The following is a 25255-nucleotide window of genomic DNA, read 5'->3' on the forward strand; positions in this document are numbered from 1 at the left end:
CTTAGTAAATGCTAGCTATTATGATTAATACATGCAAAGACCTCAGTATGGTAAAAGTAAGTGTTCAATAAATGGTAAATGTTTTTACTACAAAGTACACCTTCCATGGATAATTTTATGCACATTTATCTTCTGGAAAGCAATTGAAAAATGAAGACATTAGGGGAAAATCTTGTCCTTAAGTAAATGTTATAGTCAAAGCAGAGAAAACTCAGCACCCTGTTGCACTGGCAGGATGCCCTAGGACCTCCATACTATGCCCAGGCCTCCTTTGCTTCCAGTGGATCCTTTACTTAACCATTCACTCTTTCAACAAATGCTCATTATACACCCAAAGTGAGCCTAGAAGCAGGCTGGAAATATCCAAGCAGTTAAAAAAAAAAAAAAAAAAAAAGGCTCCAACCCCAGCCATCCTGGAGTCTACAGGTTAGTGAGGAAGATATACCTAAATACATGCAGACACAAATGGTTCTTTCAGGACAGCTGCAGTTTGTGTTGTGAAGGATGTGCTGAGAAGGTATAATGGGTCTTGCTGTGGTCTAGCACTGAAGGTGTATATGAGGGAGGAGTCCTTGGAAAGGCTCCCAGAGGAAGTGGCACGTAAGCTGGGACTGCAAAGATGAATAGGAGCTGGCTGACGGGTGCCTGGGAGTGAGTGGGAGGAGGAAATGGTCCAGGCAGACAGGCATTTTGTTCCCAGGCTTTGTGGCCACAAGGTGGTTGCCGCACCACGGGACTGGAAAGAGGGGCGGTGCGGCTGACTTACTCCTAGAGCACCCACTCAAAAGCACTAGGCGAGGATGCTGGGATTGGGAGAAAAACCCAGGTTTGAACTTCATTCTCAGTTACAACTATTCTCTCTTCCCTTTCAGACGCTCCTTGCTGGCTGGCAGGGCTGCCAGGCCTCAGACCCCTGCCCCCAGGCCCAGTGAGCTCAGTTCTCACTCAAATTCCCAGAGGCTGCAGATGTGGCTCACTTTGCCTACATGTGAACTTCAGCCAAGACACTCCAACAAGGTCTCTGCCCTCTGAATGCCCTCGGATGCCTCAATCCTGTCATGGTCACACAGCACTGAGTTTTGTGACAAAAAGGGAAACAGCATGAAAGAAAACAATGGCCCCAAAGGAGGAACTTGTGATTGACACAAATGGGGATGTTCCCTTAGGAGCACCATGTATCATCAAAGAAGCCAGCCCCCAGGTCACTGATTTCCCTGTCTGCTTACATGCTATGGAAAGAAGATGTGTTTAAGTTTCCTACAGTTTTACAGTGGAAACTGATGCTCCGGGAAAGGAAGCCGTATGTTCCAGACGTAGCAGGTTTCTTTTGGAATTCACACACTGGGAGTCTGGCACTATCCCCTAAATGGTACTTTTGTTGTCTTTTTGTTCAAGACAGCAAGCTTCTTCCAGGATCAGAACCGCCTGCCAGCCTCTCTTGATAAACAGCCCACCAGCTCTCTTGGTAGATCAGATGTTTAATGATTAGCCTAACTCATTGTTTATCTAAGTGGCAATTACCACCGCAATGAAATAGTATTTTAACTGCAGGGGGAGCATTACGGCTAGTTCTCAAGTAGAATCTACTGTCTGGGAATGGCCAACAGAGCTTCCCATACACAGAGGAGAGGACCACTTCATCCTGGCTGGCAGATCTCCATGCCTGAGATGCCATCATTAGATGCTGCTCCAAAGACCTAAGGAAATGTGCCCCAGAGAAGTGTACGGTCCCAATCCTCTCAACTGAGGCTCAATGGCCCAGCAAAATATGAAAGTGCGGCCTGTGCTTCTAAAGCGTAACAGCCTAGAGTCAGTGGAGTTTGTGAAGCAACCCCACCACCGCAGGAGCAAATCTCAACAGGTTCGATTCAAGGAAGATGGGACCAGTAAGACTCCACCTGGCCTAGCTGAGGCTGATGTCCAGACTTCTGAGGACCCAGGTGCGATGGGCAAGACTCAAGCCTCCAGGCACCATCACCTTCCCACCTACTCACTCTCCTTCCCCAGGTCCCAGAAGGCAGGGGGCTTTCGGAACATTGCCATCCAAACCTCCCCTAGTCTCAGGAAGCATTTCCCAGTTTTCAAAAGGAAGAGACTCACAGCCAGCAAGTCCCTGGTAGAAATGCCAACAGCATCCCAAAGTGCCATCCAGGTCAACGGCAACCTCTCTGAACAGGACATTGTGTCCTCTGACCTTGCCTACTTAAGATTGGCTCAGCATCTTGAGGATGGGCCTCGAAGGGTCAAAGTGTCTCATCCATTTCCTCCTAGAATGTCCAAGGTGCAGAGCAATGGGCCTATTAGCATATGCTTGGAAGCAGGGGCTTGGAGGGCCTCAGAGAAAGCAACTGCTGCCATTCAGGTCCCCGATGATATTTACCACAGTCCTACCTGGGCAGCTAGAAAGTCCACTTTCAGCCCAGACAGGTCAGGTGATATAAGCAACTCCATACATCCTTTGGCTGACATATGTCCAGGTGATGGGAGAACAGTGCCACTATCAGATTCAGAAAGATCCCCTTCCTGCTTAAATGCCACCAGCGATGCCAGCCACATGCCAGGCACAGGGAAACTTAAACCCGAATTGCTTTTGCCCAAAGACAACTCTGATGACAAAGACCTTGGACCATTGTCATCTCGGTCAAAGGAAACATGTGTTCCCTCACCTCCACGGACTCACTGCTCCCCCTCACCAGGCTCCCACAGCCAGCCAGCCCATCCGGGAGGGGCTTCAGACTATTCTTCATTGAGCAACAATCACCAGGATCTGCTGTCACTCAAAACTAACAGTGTGTCAAAATCTGTCCCCATGTGTCAGGAGCAGATGGCAAAGAACCCCACCCAGTCAGACACCCAGGACTTTCAAAATTGTTCAGGAAACAGTCACCTCCCAGCTCCTCTTCCAAGGAGGGAGACCACACTGCAGAGCAGCAGAGAGACTGGTGGGATTAATCCAATTCACCTGGCACGGGGGGAGCTCTGTGATCTCCAAGGCAGGCTGCAGTCCGTGGAGGAATCTCTGCATTCGAACCAAGAGAAAATTAAAGTCCTTTTGAATGTAATCCAAGACTTGGAGAAAGCTCGAGCTCTCACAGAAGGGTAAGGTGAATTTTTTTTTTTATATTGAAAACTACTGGGCTAAGTCATTTGCCAAGACAAGGGCAGAGAGAGAGCATTGGTTTCTGTTAATAAAATGTCTCCAAAGTCTTTGAGGTTCTATGGTTTCCCCAAGTCATTACCAATGGCCTCTCTTTGTTGCAGATGGGTTTCATTAATTTCTAGGCTTTGGTGGATTTCCATTGCTATTTGTTTTTGTTTCCAGATATCAACAGACTGGAGAAAGGGGGGGGGCAATGAAACAACAGTGTCAAAAATTATTTTCATAAAGAGAGGGGGCCAGTTAATGATGGGAGAAAATGACAGCACACAGGTACCCCCCCCCACACACACACACACCATCCTCTTAGCAAGTTGCTGTATTTGCACAGGATTTTAGTTATTTGTGTTTGTTACAAAGGACTTGAGGGTACTGTTGACCTTCCCTTTCACAAACCACTCTGATGAATCCAGCCAGCCCATCACTGATCTGCTAGGTAGGACCTCAAATGAGATCACAATTCTGCAAAGAGGAAAGAAGTCACAAAATGCTTTCCTGGGTGACTCAGCACCAGTCTGGGGAGGGGGAAGGCAGTCGTTTAAGTGTGGAATGCTTGTCCTTTGAAAAAGTTCTCCCTAAAGAGTGAGTAGAAGGAATGGCCAAACCTAATGAGCAAAAGGGTGGAAGAGAGAAGTAATTAACTGGCATTTGCTGATATGAATTAGAACCAACATTGCCTTATAAGAGGGAAGCAATGCAGTGATACAGAGAAATGCACTGAATGACATGGTCAGAAGTTTTAATAATCTCACCTCTTCTACTCATTTGCAAAGTCCCTCAGTTTCCCTTCCTATGGAGTGGGGGTAAGAGTAACTGACTCATCTCACGGGCTTATTGTCAGCATAAAGAAAACCTCAGATATGAAAGTGCTTAAACATTTATAAAGCCCTCCAGAAATGTGAGATCCTAGTATCATGGGTTTCTTGTTTCTTTATTTGTCATGCAACTCCAGAACACTGCTACCCAAGAGAGGGGCAGTGCTATGCTGCAGGAAACAAGTAGCTAGAATGTGTGCATCCCATGGGGCTTTTGCCCACAGATTTATCCAGAAAATGCTCTATTTTGCAGGCGCAACTTTTATCGAACTGGCCAAGATCTCAACAACTGCAGTACCTGCCAGAATACAGCGTGCATCATATACAGGTACCTGGCCACAACTGAGGCCTGCTCTGTAGAGCACAGAAGCTGTGGGGGCCGCAGAACGAACACCCTTGTAAACTCTCTTAGACATGTAAGGTCAAGTGAGAGGCAAAGACAGGAGGCCTTGGGATGCCTGAAAATTTTAAAGAACAAGGTGTTTAATTAGGAAATGTTAACATCTGGTTCCAAGACAGACATTGCTTTGTGTCCTTACAATAAGATCTGTGAGCAAATCCTTTTAATCACCCTACATTTATTGCACACTAAGTACAGGCACTACAACTAAGCTCCACATGCATATTTGCAACTCATTTCACAATTGCACCTTGTGAGGCAGGTGTTAATGTCCTCAGGGAAGTTGAGCCATTTGACCTAGCTTGCATTAAACATTTTCAGAGAACAGAACGGGTCAGACTCAGGACTCAAGTCCAGATCTTTCTGATGACAAGCCCTATGATCTCAATTATTCCACCACGCTGCCCCTTCCTCACAGTAGCAGTCACCTGCCAAGCATGCACTATGTGTCAAGAATCGAGCTAAGCACTTTGTGTTCATTACTAAGCACATCATTTCCTTCTGGCAGAGGGTAAGGTTGCTTCAATAAAGTAGATTTTTATAAGCGGTTGATGGGAAAAATCATATAGTGATAAGTACACTAAACTTGAAGTCAAAATCCCCAAGTTTGATGCCTGCTAAATTACCTGGGGCTCAGTTGCCTCACCTATGGAGTGGGAACAATTATCCCTATTAAGTGTTGCCAAGAGGAGCAAATAAAATCAGATAAGTGAAAGTCTTTTGTAACTGCAAACTTCTATACAAATCCAAGGGCTTATTACTGTTATGACTAGAAAGATCAATGCCCCCTTAGCTGGAAGTCCACTTTTGGTGGCACAGTAGAAAAGTGGTCAAAAGCAGTCATTTCAGTTGATGGCATCTAATTTTGTTTGACTAAAGTATACAGTTTTGCTCTCTCTATTACTTTTTCTATCTTGGAGGAGAAAAGCAGCAAGAACCTGAGCAAATTGAAGCCCAAATTGTGTTGCCAGTGTCTTTTTAAAATCTCTCATTCTCTTTAGCAGAATCCTGAGACTTTGTCCTAACAAGAGATTGGGGGTAGGCAGAGGGGTGCTGGAACAGGAAGTCAGGAGCCTCCTACACTTAGATGGGGTCTTGGGCATTTTCTAAGTGCACCTTATATCCCCCCGTCTTAAGCAAATTTTCTAATCACTAGAACAAAAATTATCAAATGTCTAGGGGAACCTGGGTGGCTCAGTTGGTTAAGCTTCCCACTCTTGATTTTGGCTCAAGTCATGATCTTACAGTTTGTGAGTTTGAGCCTCACCTCTGACTCTGTGCTGTCAGGGCTTGAGATTCTCTCTCTCTCCCTCTCTCTCTGCCCCTCCCCAACTTGTTCTCTCTCTCTCTCTCTCTCTCTCTCTCAAAATAAAAATATATTTTTACATAAACATAAAAAAATTATTAATTGTCTATACATTTAGGAAGGGCAAAAAACTATTCATCATAAACAAGAAGAATTATTTTTAACTAACCTCCATTTAAATTTTGGATGATCTCTTTTTTTTTTTTTTCAGCAGCAGATGATGTATTTTTTACTATCTTAAGATGACTTTTTATTTAGCTCTGTAAGTGAAAAGGACAAGTGGTTATTTCCCAATCTACTGTGAGCTTCATGGCCTGGCCTTGGGCAAATCATTTCTGGCCTCTGAGTTTCTTCATCTGAAAAATGAGGGCCTTTAATTAGATGGTCCCTATGGTTCCTTTCAGTTCTGACATTCTGATATTTTATGCTAAATTGAAAGTGGCAATATTTGACTAAACTATGACCTTCCAACAAGTCTGAGAATGTTTGCATTTTTCTGGTACTTACTTCAAACATCCCAAGCAAACATTCTAAATTAAGTGACACCCCTGGATGGGTTAGCAAATCGTCACATCCACATCCCTTTCCAGTTTTTCAAGAACAGCTATTGTATGTATCCAACCCTTATTACCATTCAAAAGCAGACTGCTCTCCCAGACATTATCTACAGTCTTGTATCTAAGCCATTGCAGAACGGGCAATTAATTTGATGAAAGCAAAGAGATCAGAACAACATCCCCGTCAGGGTAACAGTGGGAAGATGAGAGTTGTCAATTTTTTTTTTTTTAACATTTCAAATGACTTCAAACCTTGTGTTGTGCCCTGGAAAGTCAAATCTTACAAACTAATGAATAAGTGATGTGAAATATTCATCCTCAGGCCTTGTTAAGCTGCAGTCTCTCTCCTTGGTGATGGATGGGCCCAGTGCACATCACTGTACATAAAGTACATGGGCGTGTGATGAGTTGCCTGCTGGGTCTTCTATGGAGATGTTGCTGCTAAGTTAACAACATAAGGTTTTCCAAGTGGCCCCATCAGCCAAAGGCTATGGCTCTGCTACATGTGAGGTCATCAGTTCTATCCCATTCATTCTCCCTGTTCTACGAGCCTTCTGGGTGCCCCCACCCCATGTCTCCTTGGCTTTCTTCTTACTGGGGATCATTCTGGCAGACCCTACCTCACCAAGGAGAATAGCACTAACACCAATGCCTACAGAATCCATGCATAGCTCTCAGGGGCTCTCAGGGGCTTCTATACAGCCGGCAGAATGGACTCTGTTAATGTGACTGCCACAGGTACCAAGGCAAGAGTGTGGGAATTGCCTCTAGATGTCTCAAGCTGGTTGCAGGCTGTTTAGTCCCCAGTCACTCTCCTCACCTCTCCTTAGTATTAATCCTAGGACAAGTTACTCAAAGGATTGGGTGAATGCCCATGTGGTATCTAATGTGGTTCCAACATTAGACAACATTGAATTACCTGGTGAGAAGGTTGTCCTTTTTTCAAATTTATTTCTATCCTTCTGCTTATCTAGGTGGGGGGGTGGGGTGGAATCTGAATTTGGTACTAGAATTTCTTCAAAGCCTTTCTAATGCTTGCTTATCACATGCCTTTGCCAAGAGAGAGCAGCTCTCAGGTTCATAGCCATAGGCAAGCAATAGTATCCGGCCAGAAGGTAATCATTTTACATGTTTTACTTAAGTTTTTAACTTTGAAAACTAGTCCCCCCTATATATCCATTGCAAGTGATACAGGTCTCCATTTTCAAAAGTGATATTACTTGTTTTGTATAAATGTTTAAGTTTAAAAGTGAATTGATTTAGAGAGGGGAAAAAAAAACAAGTAAATAATTGTGCAGATGGCATGGGGAGTTTCACAAAGACCTTAGAGGTGGTACATAAAGGATGAAGTTTGGGAAATGCTGTCCTAAGGGATAAGCTCCCTTCCCTTTTCTCAAGGGCCTGGGGTCCCTCCATGCCATATTCCTCTTCCTGTTCTCTGCTTTTCTAGCACTTCATCTTCACATCCACGGCCACGGACACTCTAAAAATAATCACAGAGCCTCTTCGGAGGTCTTTGTCTACACCGATCATGCATTTATTTTCTGTACGTAGATCCCAGGAAAATAGCTGCTTGGTTTAAGTTGTAAAATGTCTCAAATGTTTTAAGGAAAAAAATAGGAAGTCTTTCTCAGAAAAAAAAAAATTCTCCTCCCATCTAAGTGTGTTGCTTAGGAAATGGAAACAAAGTTCAGGCTACACATTTACCATTTGAAATGGCTGAAGGAATGAGGTTGGCTACGTAGGGTTTGAAAGGTGCTAGAGAGCAGAGAGCAGCAGAAAATCTGCAGTTTATGAGAAAGTCGACCTGGACAGCTGTCTCCTGCCTCCTCTGCTCATCCTTAGCCTCTTTTCATGGCTTTCACTACGCTCATGGGTCTGAAGTTTATTTCTGTGACACTACCCTTCCCTACCTTTCCATGAGCTTGCTCTTTCCCCTTCTCTCTCTCTCTCTCTGTCTCTCTCTCTCTGTGTACCTATGAATATTTCCATATTTGTATCTCAAAACCACCTCAGATTCACCATTTATCAAAACACACTCCTTATTTTCTCCTACAAAATTAATTCTCTTCCTGTTATTTAGTTTGCTCAACACCATTGACCATGGCTCCATAAACTATAGTCCCCACTGCCTCACTCTTCTCCCTCACAACACACATCAAATAGGCTACCAATTCTACTTGCTAAATCCATCCCCTTTAGCTTCAGCCCCTCTGTCTCTGGTCAAGGCCCTCATCACCTGTCACTTGAATGCTACCTCATCTTGTTGCCATCAGTCCCTTTTGCCCCATCCCAACTAATCCTCCACATAGATTGCTAAATTACCCAAAAAGTAAAATCTTAACATGTCACTCCCCTGCTAAACAATCTTGCTGTGGTTCCTGCTGTTGCATTTAGCTAATTTTTCAAGGCTCTTTGAGTGTGATACTAACCTTCTCACCTGCTGGGTCTCCTATTTCTCCCCAGTCACAAGGAACTGGGCTAGCTTCAAATACTGTGTGTTCTATCACATGTTGGTGCTTTTGCATAAGTCCCCTCATTTCCTGGAATGTCTTTTCCACCCTGCTTTGTCTGGGAATTTCCTCATGTTGTTCCTCTGGATAACCTTACATTCCTTCCTATGGAGGATCCCCATGGCATGCATGTCCCTCTGCTATACCATTTATCCTATTGCATTGTAGTGTTGATGAGTTTCTTTCCTTCAGTAAATGGCTAATATCTCAAAGTTGTGGGACAGTGTCTAATTCATAGTTGTCACTCAGTAGATACTTGTCAAAAAGGGGAACACTATATTGACTGGGGCAAAGATAAAAAGCAGTGGTGGGATTGAGACAGTTATTTAGATTGTCCAAAAGTAAAGCCATTATTACCATTTGTGTGTGCCCCGACCCTTAGTTAATTAATGAAATGTTCTTATTAGGGAAGGAAGGCTTCTATGCAGCAGGTCCTCAGTAGATAATTTTGAACTGAATCATACACCTGAATGTAATACAGAGATTGTCAATTTTCAAATACCTGGAGTGCTACATACTCTCAACAACATGGAACCTAATCAAATCTTCTTTTGATGACTCAGAGAGCTTGTTGCAATTTCACAGGACATTGAGATCCTCGTTCATCATGGCCATCCAATATTACTGCCCAGTACACTTCTGTACTGGCTGTGGTAAAAAGGCAAAGTTTGATTTGTGGCAAACCACAAACCCCTTCCATGCTCCAGTATCTCCCTTCTCTGGTATCTGATCTGCCCCCAATGATGTCTTTGGAAGAGGAGATTAAGACATTAGAGATCTGTGGTCTTTCTTGGTAAAATATCAAAACCCAATGTGGTGAACAGAATAATGGCCCCACAAGATATTCACATTCTAATTCCTGGGCACTGTCAATATATTACCTCACATGGCAAAATGAACTTTGCGATGTGATTAAGGATCCTGGGATGGGATGAGTGTCCTGGATCGTCCAGGTGGGCCCAATTTAATCATAAGGATCTCTATAAAGGGAAGAGAGATGTAACAGGGGATACAGAGTCAGAGGAGGTACGCAATGGAAGCAGAAGGTGAAGAGAGGTATCACAAGCAAAGAATGTGGACAGCCTCTGAAAGGTGGAAAAAGCAAGGGACAGAACTTCTCACAGAGCCTCCAGAAGGAACAGAGATTTGCTGACACCATGACTTAGAGTTCTGGGGACTTCTGATCTCCAGAACTCTGAGAGTACCACTGGTGTTGTTTGTCACCACTCATGTGTGGTGATTTGTTTCAGCAGCAATAATAATACAACCAGATTAAACCCTTATGATTAACAAACTACTCACATCTAACTGGAAGTCAGTTTATTTGACTTTTTTTTTTTTTTGGATGATTTTTACAACTATGACAGCTAGCTGAGGGCAGGGATCTGTTGGGAAGAAAATCAGGGGGAAGAAATAAGAAGTTTCTATTATTACTTGTCATTATAAATACCTTTTGTTCTCACCTGTAATCCTCACAACCATGTGAGACAGATAAAAACACTCCCATTTTGTAGATGAAGTAACTGAAGTTCAGGTACTTGCACAGTACTCAGATTATACAAGTGGGAACAGGTGAGTGAGGCACTCTCACATTTACTCTGAAGCTAGTAATGACAAGATTGGGATGCTGTTCTAGGACCTGCTGGCTAGATTCCACAGCATGCTACCTTCAGAGTCAGACCTATTTGAGGAGTGTCAGCAGAGCATTACATGACTAAGTTCTCCTCAGCCAAGGGCATCGTGAGGGCTTGAGTTGAAGACGCAGGCCTTCAATAGTGTTCTCAAAGGGTGATCGTGGACTACCTGTATGGCAGTCTCCTGGGTATATGTGAATACTGGTCGCTGGCCTTCATCCCCAACCTGCTGGAGAAGAGGGGTGGGGTGGAGGATGGGAGTCTGGTTACAGCAAGCTTCCTGGTAAGGTCGGATCCATTATAGCTTCAGAGACATTCAATCAGGGTCTTGAAAAGAGGGGGTGGCAGTTGATTTACTAGGCACTTTTGTGACAAACAGCTTACATGTCTATGAATAGAAAATTCTTGCTAATAAAATAGCTGAGTAAGTAGTTTTTGTCTTAAATACATCATTAGAAAGATGACTTTCCCTTCTAATTACAGGTTTAGGTGGTCATATACAGACCTAAATAGGGGGTGCAGGTGAGGGTGGACACAATGGGAAAGGAAGAGAAGGTCAGGGGGCTTGCTCACAGAGTAAGTGGAACTTTTGAGGCCTCCTGTTTCCAATGATAAGGGAAAACGAGTCTCTGTCAGTCCATTTTGAGGTCCAGGCTTGCCTTATGCATTACTTAGGGTATTCATTTGTAGTCACTCCTTCCTGCTATATCTCCCAGCTCCTCGGGCCTCATCTGAGATCAGAAATGAAATGGTAATCCTTGCCCACATTCCTCTTCCAATTAAGGTTAAGACCAATTAAAGCCCAATTCTGCTGCCAAGCCAAGAGAGCAAATGCTAGGAACTATCCTCTGGTGAGTCCTGGAGGAGCAGTCACAAACACTAGGTGGGGTGGGTATGCAAAGTGCTGTCCAGCACCACCACGCCCTGTTCAGGAGAGGGCTATAGTCACCCCATGCTCCTGAGCCAGATAATATGCATGACACTGAATGCCAGAAGCCTCCACCACCATTTCCTCAAGCTCCACAGACCACAGGCTGCATTTTCACCATTATTGATTCCTCCACTGTTATAACTCCTTCTGGACCAGACAGAGATGTTAAGGATATGCAAAGGGAGATTTACAGCAAGCGCCTCTCCGTGTACCCGGCAACCAGCTTCCTCGTTCCCAGTGTCTCTCCCTTACAGTTTTGATATTCAGAGCTCATTAGAAGGCGCCTCTCTGGAACGCAGGCCAAAGTCTTACAGCTGTGTGCCCTGCAGGAGAAGCCAGGCCAGGCCTGCACCTTACCAAGGAAAGAGGCTCTGGAGAACTACGTGAGCCAACTAGGGGTCAGCAGCCCTGAGCGTCTTCCTTGCGTTTCCATCTGAGGTGATGCTTTCTGGCCACGGGGTCTTGGCCTGCCACTTAAAGCTATTGCCTGACCAGAGAAAAAGGCCCTAGTTTATTAGAAATGTGATATGCACCCAGGCCTGTGGGTTTAGTAACCGACTTTCCACTTAAATTATTTAGTATTTTTCCTTTTGTCTGCCTCTGATGCTCTCCCAGTGTGGAGCTGGGTGAACTGTGAGAGCTTTCTCTGCCTTCCAGCCACAGTCCTCCCTCTGGCCAGCAATGAAGTCCACAATGAAAAATAATTATAAATTACACAGCATATCTGTTCTTTCTGGTAACCACAGATGCACTTGCAGCCCTCACCACATTTCAGTCCAGACTGAGCAGCATTTATTGCAAACAATGGAATGGGAACATTACAGCAATATCACCCAGTATCCCCCAAACAACTGCCCCAAACATGGTTCAAGCTATCTCTTTAGGAAACAGATATAGAGTTTGGGGTACAGGTGGAAATTTCTCTGAGCCCTGACAGGTTGATCCCCAAGACATTTGCCCCTAGCCTCTGTTTCTCTCAGTAGCTTTATCCCTTTCTTTTCTGTAGAATGCAAGGAGAAAGTATGATTTATTGCATTGGCAATTTATCTGAAATAAAAATTAAACCCTATTTTAATGCATTAATAGCTAAAGAGGCTGAAACATGCCATAAATATAAAATCAATCAAGTTGAGAATTTCACAGGAATAACAAATGGATGGCTGCTGGCACGGAGGCCACGGTTGACCACAGAATGACCCAATCTTTATTTCTCTGTCAAGTTAATGTAACAATCATTACCATTTGTTGAACCAGGCATGGTGCCAGGCGCTTTGCTAAACACTGGACATGTATCATCTCACTTCGGACTCCCAACAAACAACCCTAAAATGTGGGTATGGATATTGTCACTCGGCAGATGAGGACACTAAGACTCAGAGGGGCTGAATGAAGACTTGTCCAAGATTCAGTGGAGCCAGAGCTCAAACCGATCCTGCATTCAGGAGATTTTCCTGCCCCTCTTACCTTTTGACCTTGCATAATCAGTGAATATATGTTAAAGTTCTCTGACATGGCCTGCCCTTTCTGAAGGCCTAACCTGAAGGCCTTCTTGACACAGAGCCACAGAACACAGCACAGATCTCTTTCATAGACAGTGATCAGCAGTGAAGACTTCTACAGCTTGGTTCTGCTTATCTATGTACCAAGGAGAGCACCTGTGATTCTCTGAGGATTCGTCAGCAGACAGATGCCCTAGGAGAAGAGGTGCACTTGCCAACTTAACATGGATGCAAGTTGTGAAGCCTGAAATTACACCCTATAAATAATGAGAAAACTAGTCATTAGAAGAAAGTTTTAGGAACAAAATCCCTTCTATGCTGGGGTGGGGAGGGTATTGGGAGGGAGAAAACAAACTAAAACCCCTACTTTCCCAGACTGTAATTCTTCCCCAGAGACACTTTCCAAAGCAGCATGGTTTATCCAAGTGGATAGGAACCAAACTATCCTCACTGATTCCATTGATTCTTACAGCTAATTCTTTAAAAAAGAAAGTGACAGGAGGTCAATAAATCTGTGGTTCACTTGGGTTCCATGGCAAGAGGGGCCACAGAAGCTCTCTGATGCACAAAGAAGATGAAGAGATGGAGAGGGGTTTGGAAGATGTTTTATCTTCAGGAAGATGCTGTGGATCATTAATTTCTCAGCCAACTTGCCTGGAGTGTATGGTTTATGGAAGTGGCTTATCATCTTTTCTCTTTATAAAAGAGCAAGACTCACCTAAGAAGGAAGTGCACAAAGCCTACCGCAGACCTCAGCAGCCTACAGTAGACCCAAGATTGCAGAGCCCCTATATTGCCTTGAGTAAGCTGCCTCCTAAGGGGGTTCCCATCTTCTCTGGGAATGCAGTGTCACAGTCAGAACTGCTCTGCAATCTAGAAACATAATTACAGAGGCACCTGGGTGGCTCAGTCAGTTTAGCATCCAACTCTTGACTTCAGCTCAGGTCATGATCCCAGGGTTGTGGGACTGAGCCCTGTGTCAGGCTCTACACTAGAAGGGGAGCCTGCTTAAGATTCTCTCTTTTCCTCTCTCCCTCTTCCCCTCTCCCCTACTTGCACTCTCTCTCTCCCTCTCTTTCTCTCTCAAATTAAAAAAGAAGAAGAAGAAGAAGAAGAAGAAGAAGAAGAAGAAGAAGAAGAAGAAGAAGAAGAAAAAGAAACACTATTACAAGGTGTATTGGTCAACTGGGTCATAAAGTGCCCTTCATGCAGCCCAGCCCCAGGTTAGGTCTGGTGTCACAGGGGGCGGTGAGGTCATTAAGGTGCACCAGGCCTTGGTCACCACACCTCACCACCCCACCGCATACATATTGGGCAACTAGAATCTCACATAGATAGAGACTATTATGTTCTTTCAGTGCAATATATCTTAGTATACAAGCTTTGGAGCTAGACAAAGGAGGCTCAAATCCTGGCTCTATCACTGACCAGTGCATGCTCTTGGCAGAATATTTAACCCCTCCTTGGCTCAGTTTCCTTGTTTGTAAAATGAAGTTAATTGAGAAATACATGAGACATGTAAGAATTACTGAACTTGTAGTATAGTATCAACAATATGGATTACTACTAGTTCTTCTCTTCCTACCCCCTTCCTCTCCCTCCACTTCCTCCTCCTCCCTGCCTTCCTACTTCTCATTATTGTTATTATTATTCACTTAAATACTACTTAAATGTCCTCACCTAATGCGGTACAGGTCCTCTCATTCTTTCTTCTTCTTAGAATAAGACCCCCAGTAATAGACGAGCCCCAGGCTAAAACATTTGACCCCTCTTTAGGAAAAACAAAGGACTAGGAATCAGGAGACCAGGCTTATATTCTGATCATAATTCATGGTATGACTTCCCTTTGCCAACCCCTTTTGTCAGTTAAATGGGGATAACAATCTTCCCATATTTCTGGGCTATTGTAAGGGTAAAATAAAAACACAGATTTGAAATGTTTGCGGTTTGAAAGTGCTATATAAAAGTAAGAGGTTTCCACTGTTTGTTTCTATATAAACTTTTATCTCCTTTTGGCTCACCCAACTTTAGTTTGCCTAGCCAAGATACTACATCCAGAAATCAGCTCTATTGTTTGCTTATATATTTATGAATTTATCCTCTTTTTGCTTCTCACTATTTCTTCTTCTAGACAAGCCATGACTTAGGCTTCTCGCTGCTTCCAATTACCTAGAAAAACATCCTTCTACTTTTCACCTAGCATGATAGCTGAAGCATTGATCTGTCAGTTAGATTAGTGAGGTGCCCTCAAGAGGAAAACCTGAAAGCTCTCTTCCATTTCTACTTTACACACAGCTCACTTTCTAAGTCCAATGTGGTGCCATGCACAGTCATCTTGGGTAGGAAGGGCTTTAAGGCTCCCCAGTGAACTCCTCAGTGCCCCCACCCCTGAACCAGGTGTTAGGTATTCCACACATCTTCAAAGGACTAACCTCACAGACCTTGAATACTCTGGACTATCTCAATGGCTCCAGGCCTGAATCCCATACCGTAACAATTTCTTGACCACCGTTTGGCCCAAACTGTGAGCCAGAGCTCTACACAAGCTAGGCACTCAACATTTCTCTCCTCCATATGGAATATGAATGCAGAAGATGATAAGAGTGGCAGGGTAGGGAAATTAAGAGGAAGAAAAGAAGCAGAGGTGAGGCTGGAGAAGTTACTGGTGTTCTATGTCAATACCAACCTACAAAGAACCCTCTGATAAGACTTTACTTGAATTCTTACCAAGTAGGCAGCTTATTTCCCTTTTCAAGAGGTTGCCAACTTGGTGTGGATTGGATAAGTAGGAAGTTAAGGGGTATCTCCTCTTCTCTACTCAGCCTCAAAATGAAAACAGATGAGAGAGGGCACTGCCCCTGCCTATTTATAAGGCAGCTGCTACCAAAACAAAATATACTCCCTCTCCTCCCCTCCAAACTAAACAGTAGTTTGTCAAACGGATGGATAAGAAGAAAAGTGACAATTTTCCTTTATGTTAATAAATTGCTTTGGCCGAAAACACATTAATCAATTTCTTTCCAAAGCATACATGCTTCCCTACACTATGCTATTTCCCTGGCCTTGAAAAAGAAAGTCACTTTCAATCCCCTTTAAATTGTCAAGACCAGTGGGGACAGTTGCAGGAGCGGGGTGGGGAGCCCTAATGATTATAATGGAACCCTGTGGTGTTTCCATAGAAACATAAAGAGTGTGTTCTTCCCCGAATGTATACCGAGGGGAGGAGTGAAGAATGATGTTGCCGCCGAGGTGTACAATTACTGAAGAGCTAAAGGTGTGAGTGAGGAGGTAAGGCATTCAGTCCCTAAGATAGGGAGACAAAAGACTTATTGAAGAGTGGAGTAGGCAGAGACCATATCCTACATGAGGACATTTCATCTGTTATTTTGTCCCATCTGCACAACTACCCAGTAAGGTAGCTTTATAATCTCCTCTTTCAACTGAGTCTCAGAAAGAGTAGCAACTTGCCCAAGGTCACCCAGCCAGTAAGTGGTATAGCCTTAGTTCAAACCCAGGAGTGTTCTACTCAAGAGCCCCTGTTCTCTTCTCTATATTGTGCTGAACTTTAAATTGTAATGAGGAGACTGAGTTTACATTGTCTCCTGGCTCTTCTCTCCCCAGGCATGCCAATTCTATACACATTCTGGAATCACCCAGAGCATTATGTTTTCTAACTGATATTAGGACACTACTGTGAGTCTTGGCAAACTCAGGTGATTTGCTGTTGTTGTCATTTGTTTGTTTAAATTATGAAGTCAGAGAAATGTTACAGATGAGAAAAAGGAGGCCAGTTTATGTGTATGTTCGTATCATTTGGTAGACATATATGGATGAACAGTTGGCAAGTAGGGGTAGTGGGGATAAATGCAAAGCATATTTGTAAAGCAACTGTTAGTTTAATCACATACCTCAAATACTGGGATGTAAGATCCACTAAAGCAGTAACCACATCTGTCTGTCTTACTATTATCCCTGCAACTGAGCACAGTGTCAGGCCCAGAGCAGGATACACTGGCTGACCAGCTGGTTGGCTGGCTGGATGAATGGATCGTAGGTAGGATGGATGGATGGGCGGATGTATGAATGGATGGATAGACACATGGATGAGTGGTTGGATACATGGATGGTTGGCTGGCTGGCTGACTGGATAGATGGGTGAAATATCCTATACCAGAAAGCACAAGAAATTCCTGGAACGAGCAGGGAGTACCCACTTTCTTGGGCTCTATCTGGTGCTCTAAGATTAAGGTCATTTTTGTGCCTTTGGGGGAAGGATAGGGATATTTCAGGAGGTAGGAGAACTGTGAATATGGATGTTCCCTACCTGTGAACTAGTGCTAGAGGGGGTAAGAATCAGAGTTTGCAACACACTGCTTTACCAGCTTTCCTTGAAGCAGTGCAGAGGTTGCTGAACAACTCTTCCCCAGCCCCCAAATCCATCTCTTTAAGTTTCCACAAGGGAGAGTGAGGTGCAGGTAGTGCAGACAAAAATTCACCCCAGGCCCAGAGACAAAGAGGAGTACAATGCTGATACTGCATCCTGGAAGGAAAGCCTCACTGTTTGAGTCTGTGGATGCCTCTGCTCACTGACCTAGCGAATCCTGGGCTGTGACTAAAATGCCCCTAATAGCTCTTGATGTTGGCTATCATTTACTGAGGACACAGAGCCACTGGACTACCAGCACGAGGAGGCCAGAAATAATGTTTATCTACCATTCCTTCCCTAGCACCTAGCATAGGGCCTGGCACATGGGTGATAATAAATATTTGTTGAATGACTGACTGAAAACTTGATGCCTTGCTCTGAGCTGAACTTCTTAAATTTCACTGAAATCCTATGAGTAGATACCATGTTTATTTTGCAGATGAAGACACTACTGCTTAAAAATAAGAAATGACTTCCCCAAGATCTCACAGCTAATCAGTTGTGGAGCTTTGCTTTGGAAAATACAGCCATTATGTAGGTCATCCATCCAGGAGTATATCTTTATAGAGGGCACCAGGGAGAAACGGAAAAAGAAAGGATGACACCAAGGAGAAGAAAATCTGGGCGAAGCTTATCAAAACTACAGAAATGAAATAATCAGAAACACCTTCCCAATACTCCCTAAGCACTGACACCCCATCCGTCTGGCTACAAAACATGCCATCTGGCTCTTCTGACTCTTTAGCTTCTTCCATCTCAGAATGCCCATTTGGGGACTTCATTAGTCATGCATGACAACCATGATTTGCCTTTCCAGCAGCGCTTAGTCTGATCCTGGGTCTCTAAGAGGTGATATGGGATAGTAGACCAGGACCAAGTATCCTTTTAATGACAGCTCTTTTTCATCCCTTGCTGGTTAGAAAGGCTTTGGACATTCATGTCACATGGCAAACCAATGTGGGGTCTTTCGTCTTCAATATGAAACATTTCATTTCCCTTCATGCTAAGCAAGGAGAATGTACTGTTTCCATGACTCTGCATATCCTCCCCTTTCCACACTCCTACACTGGTTACTCATCTTGGGCCATCTGAGGCCTCTAGAATGAAACCAGGTAAAAATACAGCTAAAAGCTTAAGAGCCTTCTTATAAGTATCTCAGCACTGGAAACTCCTCCATAAGTATCTCCAAGGGAGGAAAGTGGACAATTAAAGGCAGAGGGAGCCCCTGCACAGCCTTCAGGGACATCTGCAGGATTCATTCTTTCTGGCCTGCCTCTCCAGCTTCTGGGAAAACTGAGCCCGAGTTATGAGTCAAGCTGACAAACCCTAACACACCTGTAGGCCTGATTCTCAAGCCCTCAAGGACACAGGATGTGTGAGTACCCACTATGAGCAAGCCAGAACTTCTGTACTCCCAGGCATCTGACTCTCTCAGCCTCTGGGAACCCTGATCCCCAAATACATCATGTTTAGCTCACAGACCTGTGTACAAATAATACAATGGAGTCTGTACATTAACAACTCCAAAACATACAAATAAAATAGCAAAGAAAAAAATGAAGATTAGGAAATGCCCAGTGAAGTATTTAAATATGTATACATTGAGGAATATTACGTGGTGAATGTATATGGAAAGCTCTCTGAGACACATTGTTAAGTTGAGAAGCAAGGCAAAGAGCAAGACATAATGTATTAGTGGCAATAGTCGCAATGGTGACTCATAGAAGCTACCAAATATGGAAGCCTTACTACATGCCAGGTACTGCCCTAAATACTTCCTTTGTATTCTTTCACTTGGTTAATATACATATTAATTGCAAAGAAAGCTTTTGGAATAGTTGCTATTATTGTGTCCATTTTACTGATGAGGAAACTGAGTGGTTAGTTCTTTTGTATCTTCCCCTGTATTATTTAAATCTTTTATAATGAGGCAGCTTTCATGCAAAATGTGTAAAAATAATTAGCAATTAGGGGCATTAAATAAATGTGAAAGAGATTGTAGCAATATTTACTGAACACCTACTATCAGGCTGTCATATTACATGTCTCATCCTCAAAAGGAAGGCATTACAGGTTCCAACTCAACCAGTGAGGAACTAGTGGTTGAAAGGGGTGGCACAGTTTTCCCAAGGTCAGCAGGTACCTAAGCATCTGAAACTTGATCTCAAAGCCTATGCTCTTCCATGTCAGTTAGATACTTGGTGATTCTAAATCAATAAGTGCTGATTTGAATTTACTTTCCTTCCTTCTCCTCTGTGTTTTTCAGTGTAGAATATGATTTTCGACAGCAGGAAGGCAGGTTCCATGAAGTTCTACAGAGTCTGGAGGAAGCAGAACCAGTTGAGGAGGCATCTCCCCCACCAAAGTCCCCAGCAGAGCCTCCAGTCCCTGAGAAACAGGACTTAAGGAGGAAAACCAAGAAAGTGAAGAAGAAATGCTTCTGGTGGATCTGAGCTTGTTGGGTCCATTCCCCTTGCCCTCCCCAAGTACCTCCCCAAGGTGGGGAAACCACTGCCCTCAGGCCTTCTCTACTTCTTAGCACAGGCCCCAGGTGGTGAGCCATTCAACTTGCAAAATGGGAAAGACTCGGGGCTGGTTTAGCTGCTGCTGGACACCTGACCACTAATCTCACCTAAATGAGTGACACTTGCTGAGGACTTTATGGATACTAGAGTGACCACTTGCCTAGTTCCCTGTCACACATGACCAGTTCACATCCTTGTTTGAGAGCCTAGGTTCTACCATGGGCAAAAACCCCATCACATCTTCTAAAACCTCCATGATGCTAAACACTCCCTTCCCATCCTGAGTTCATCATCCCAAAAGAAAAAAAAAAATGTTGCGCACAACAGGAAAATAGAGGAATGTTATAATCAGATACCCCAGCGTGGGGGGTGGGGGCGGGGGGGGCAACTAGAAACATAAACTGGCAGTTTTCTAAGATATTGGCATACATAAGTATATCAGAAGCGGGTAGGGCATAAAAATGCAAGATCACTTCATGGATTGGGTAATTTTCATTTTTAGTTAGCCCTTAGATCCCATGGGACCCAGATCCCAAGTCATCTCAAGCCATGTGAGCTTTACAGTCTGTGGCAGAGTAAAGTTATGGCAGGATATAAGGAACTTGTTGGTATGGCCATCCTGTAATTATAGCCGCTGCAGGGCCTGCCTTAAACCATTGTGATTCTCAGCTTGGGGCCTCAGACCTGTTGGCAAATGGGTGGGACCTGGTTTGGGCTTGAACTTGAAGGTTCCACAGTTACTGTCCCTGCAATATTTAAGACCATGAGATCCAGCAGCCTGTCTGTCCGTTTCATCTCACCAGTAACATCAGGCTAAGATAAAAACACAACACTGGTTCTTGTTCATTCATCCCAGCAACAGCCTTGTAGATAGGTCCCAAAGTATATTAATCTACACAGTTTCCCTTTGTGATGACCAGGTGATGGTCACCTGATTGAAGAAGCAGCAGGACTGGGGATGAGGATATATTTTCTTCCATTTTAGTATTAAAGACCTTTCCTTCCCAAAGTCTGAATTCTTTTGAAGTCTGACTCATTCTTTTGGCAAGATCCTCATACATGTGGGTCCAGTCAAACTTGCATGGCTGAACAAACTACTATAATGTAATTAATTGCTACATACTCTTGGGGATAAGGGGTAGGTTGGAAAGGCTCGCATTCCTTTGCATTAAATTCTCTAGCAGCCTGTGGTTGCATTGATGCTGCTTAGAAAAGGGATCCTAAAGCTCCACAGGCACTCAATGAAGAAGGCATTTTATAACCCCCTTTGCTGAAGATCAGGTCTCTGAGTTAGAGTCTTTGCGGAGTGCACGTGGGATGTACGTACCCCACTGCAAATTGAGACTCACTGAACAAACCACTCCGACAGCTTCACCTTTCCCTGTCACCGTGCTGCAGTGCACAAAGCTATTTCGGTGAGAGTGAGAGGGAAATTTGGCAAAGAGTCTCAGCTTGCACTATTTAAGTCTTGGAATGTCATTCAAGATGTTCTCATTCTGTTTCTAGTGTAATGTTTAAACCCACAAAATGAGACCGGAATACATAACACTAAGTTGGAATTAAGATAAATACACTTGTCATACTTAAGAAGTCACATTTCAATAAGATATGCTACCACTGGCTAAAAGCCACAGATCTTTCTGTATCCACACAATCAACTCTCAGTTGGCCCCAACAGTGGAAAAGAACAGCACAGAAGATAATCCAATAAGACAAAATCATTTGGGATGTCTTATGTAATTTTATCTCATAGTAGAGCTTCCATCTTAATTTGCTTTGCTTACACCGATTTTCAAATTAATTTATATTCTTGGGTAGCATGCTGGGATGAAAATAATCCTGTTCCCGGAATTAAGAGACCCAGGCAACAGAACAGTCTATAACACTAACCTTCGGCAAATTGCTTAAATTTTCAGGGCCTGGTTGTCCATTCTTGAACGGAGATGTAAACACCTACTCTACCTACTTTGTAAGCTCTGTGCACATTCCAACATCAAAATGAGCAGAACGACCCAGAGCTCAGTTGGATCATTTGCCAAAGTTACCCTGGAACGATGAAGAGGTGTCTGAGGTAACTCACACAAAAGGATAATCCAACTCTTAAATGATGAATCTCACCTTGTCATACACTTGTATTGAGTGAGGGGCCTGAGATAAAGCCTCAACTGAATTAAATGAAACTGGGGTTGGATAATTTTGACATTTTGAGAAAAAACAAACAACAAACAAACAACAACAAAAAATGAGGCTATATAATTCTATACCAAAGCACAACATAGCACTGCTCAGGCCACCAGCCTGAAACCAGAAAGGTCTCTTCTGAATACTGAACATTTAAAATAGTTAGGAGGGAAATGGATTCAGTAAACACCTTCCTGCTACACAAAAATGGTCATCTCCATGTTTTGAAGAACATACAGATATGTATGCCAAACCTCTATCTATACTCGTCTACCATGTGAAATCACTTCTTTGTAAAATATGATGTAACATCTACCATGCTATTCTACAGAAATGCTGTACTTGAGGTTATATGGTTTTATGGAGAGATATTAATTTGGCAAAAATTACTTTTGTAAAATTGAAGGGAAAGAGACTCACATATCAACTTAAGTTGCAGGAGTTTGTGTAGCTGCTTTCTCTGTAGTTAAAAAAATAGGTATTCACTATACTTGGAACTTCATGCCAGCTCATCTATAGAGAGCACCTTCTTCAAGACTGTGTACCAATGTAAGGTTTTGTAAATTTCTAAACTGTTTTAAATGGGATATTATCTTTTGCAATAAACTTACGTATTTTTCCTAGGTTTTAAGACTCCATTACTAGCTTGGGTTGATTTGGGTTATAAATTTAAACTTAAGAAGGATGCCTCAACGGTCCTAGGGACAGGGATAGTTTTCACTATAATTGCTTCTAATTGTGTTCCAGGAAAACAGATAAACAAAGAACACATTTACAATTTAGTGCCGCAATGATCACATGAAGCCCCACATGTCCTGAGAGTGAAGGAGGCAGTTTAAATCAATGGAATAGTTCCTAGCTTCATTTAGATGGATACACTTTCATATTTTTTATCATTATTGTGCCCATACACCTGAACTATAATTTATTCAACTTAAAAAAATTTTTTTTAATAATTTTCTTTCTTCCTTAAAAGTTCCCTAAAAGGCAACTCTATATTACCACCATAAGGAAACCAATATGATGCTCCAAAAATAGAAGATGAAATCAAAATAATTTTATTAAACTCTTGCTAAGATTTTTGAGTGTTGAAGGTGTTAAGCCTGAGACCAGCTCTCTTTGTTAAAAAGGGAAATTAGCAAATATTCAACACATGCTAAAGCCACTTTAACACCAAACACATTTTCTACTTGACTAATCAGGACGTTTGAGAGAGAACTGAAAAGGAAACAACTTTCTCGTCATACGATTCCTTTTTTTTTTTTCCCCTGCATTGTCCATGAGCCATCTAAAGCCAGCTTGTTTACCAATTTAAGGCGGGAAGAGTCATGGGCATAGAATCAGAAGTCTTGGGTTTGATATTATTCTGCCACTTTCTTTTTGCTAGGTGACTTTGGGAAAGTTAACCTCTGGGAGCCTCTGACTCCTTATAATACTGAACATAACCTTTGTCTTACAAGGGTGTCTGACAATGAAGTGAGTAAAAGCCCTGAGCACAATGTAGGGTACACAACAGGTGCTCACTAATTGCATATTCGTTCATTAGCTGATTGGAGTAAATTGGGAGAGAAGATGCAAGATGCCTTCATGCGGCTGCGGCAGGTTTTCAGAAACAAGCTTAAGATTTTCTCAGTCAAAAAATGGTGTTGATAAGGAGTAAACTCTTCTTGCTTTTATTAAGACCAGAAACCATGACAATGAATTGTTAAGTGACAAAGTCCTCAGTCATCCAGAAGAATATGAATGTATATTAAACACAGCATAGCACTCTGAGAAACGAAAGATCCTTGTTGCATGGAATAAATATCCTTGAGGTGAAAGACACTGCAAGAGCTGGGTCCGTGCCATTTTCAGCATGAGGCAGTCAAGTAAGGCTCGATGAGTCGTCCAAGGGCTCACAGCAATCACTTGGGGAAGTCAGTGCTGGAGTAATGTAGTGGTGGGTGGAATATGTGAAGGTCAATGGGACCCCATGGCCCCGGGTTAGTTCCAGGAACCACTGACACTAAACTTGAGACCAATTCCGACTGGCAGGTTCAACTTCCTCATTAGCTGAGCAGAGGTCTCAATACCCTTTGCTTGAAAAGGCTTTCATTTCGAGCTGCTCAAGGCAACTTGCTGTATGCTAAAAACATATTTTTTTTTAAGTCCCAAGAAACATAGGCATTTTATGATCATTATGCTCATAAAGCATGGCTTGCAATGAAAAGAGCTGCGGGACAAAGCCACACCCAACCAACACTGTTTGTGTTTGGTGTAAACTATGTTTGACAAGCTTAATATTCAAAAGCCCTTTGAGCTTCATCTCAACTTCATCCCCATCTTTTAACCAACTTACAGCTTGAATTCTTATTGATCACATCTATCACCCCTACTCCTGAGGTTTCCCAAATATATGACTTCAGCCTGCCTCCTACAGGACACTCAGCCCAGGAAGAGCAAACCTAGAGTTTGGTTTTCTCACTGCCAGATGAAGCCAGGTTCCAAGATAAACATGCCTCTCCTCCACTGCTGGCATCCTGTCCCAAACCCCTTCTCTCAGATGGCCTCCACAAATGTCCCAACTGGTCCCCCAACATATACTCCCTTTCCCTTGCAGCATATTCTCCACATTGCAGCAAAGACAATTACTGCAAAATTTAGATCTGACCCATGTCACACTCTGGCTTCCTGACAAATTTAGAAAGTAAGACCAGGTCTGTCACCCAGAAGGGCCCATCTGACTCTCCCATGGAAGCTTCCATCTCAGGCACTTCCCCTGTCTGCTCTACAGACCCATTATCCTAACACATCCTTAAGGATCTGTGTAAGCTTTTCTGTCTGCCCGGAATAATCTACTCTATGTCATCCTCCCCTGGTCAGTTTCCAGCTCTACTGGGACTTCCCAGGTAAGGTTTTCCAAGACTACTAACACCACCGTCCTAGATCACATGAAAAACTCCTTTTGTATACTCACCTGGCACCAGAGACCCCTCCATCAAAATTCTTGACACAGTTGACCTTGTACATATATTTGTGTCATTCTTTGATGACTCTATTTCTCTCTCATTAGCCTATAATCTTCTTAAGGTAGGAATCCTGCTTATTTTTGCTTACCTTTGTGTCTCTAGCACTTAGCATAATGGAATTCAAATATCTGATGCAGTAATAAATCAATGAATGAACTGGATCCAGTGGATCAACATGAAAAAATGATTCCCAGGGATTTTTCGTTTGTTTTCTTGCCTATCAGTCCTCCAGTGGGGATGGTGCCACTGGAATCTATAGGCTCTATCTTTCCCCCAGGAATATCCATCCTTCTACTGATTAGT

General features: G+C 43.2%; 2 protein-coding genes across 2 annotated transcripts in view; one reads left to right on the forward strand and one right to left on the reverse strand.

The window, feature by feature from the left end:
• DOCK2 (dedicator of cytokinesis 2) overlaps positions 1–25255 on the reverse strand; it is a 417962-nt gene that overhangs the window by 195853 nt on the left and 196854 nt on the right.
• On the forward strand, positions 1621–19691 carry INSYN2B (inhibitory synaptic factor family member 2B). The gene is made up of 3 exons (XM_030327763.1): positions 1621–3099; positions 4226–4300; positions 19505–19691. The coding sequence occupies exons 1-3, from the start codon at positions 1754–1756 to the stop codon at positions 19689–19691; spliced, it is 1608 nt and encodes a 535-aa protein (XP_030183623.1). The 5' UTR covers positions 1621–1753.

Source organism: Lynx canadensis, chromosome A1 (genome assembly GCF_007474595.2).
Source record: "Lynx canadensis isolate LIC74 chromosome A1, mLynCan4.pri.v2, whole genome shotgun sequence".
NCBI lineage: Eukaryota > Metazoa > Chordata > Mammalia > Carnivora > Felidae > Lynx > Lynx canadensis.

Coding starts and splice junctions, on each gene's coding strand:
- INSYN2B (XM_030327763.1), top strand. CDS start 1,754: ATGGCCCAGCAAAATATGAAAGTGCGGCCTGTGCTTCTAAAGCGTAAC. Junction 3,100..4,225: donor GCTCGAGCTCTCACAGAAGG/GTAAGGTGAATT, acceptor TCTATTTTGCAG/GCGCAACTTTTATCGAACTG. Junction 4,301..19,504: donor ACAGCGTGCATCATATACAG/GTACCTGGCCAC, acceptor TGTGTTTTTCAG/TGTAGAATATGATTTTCGAC.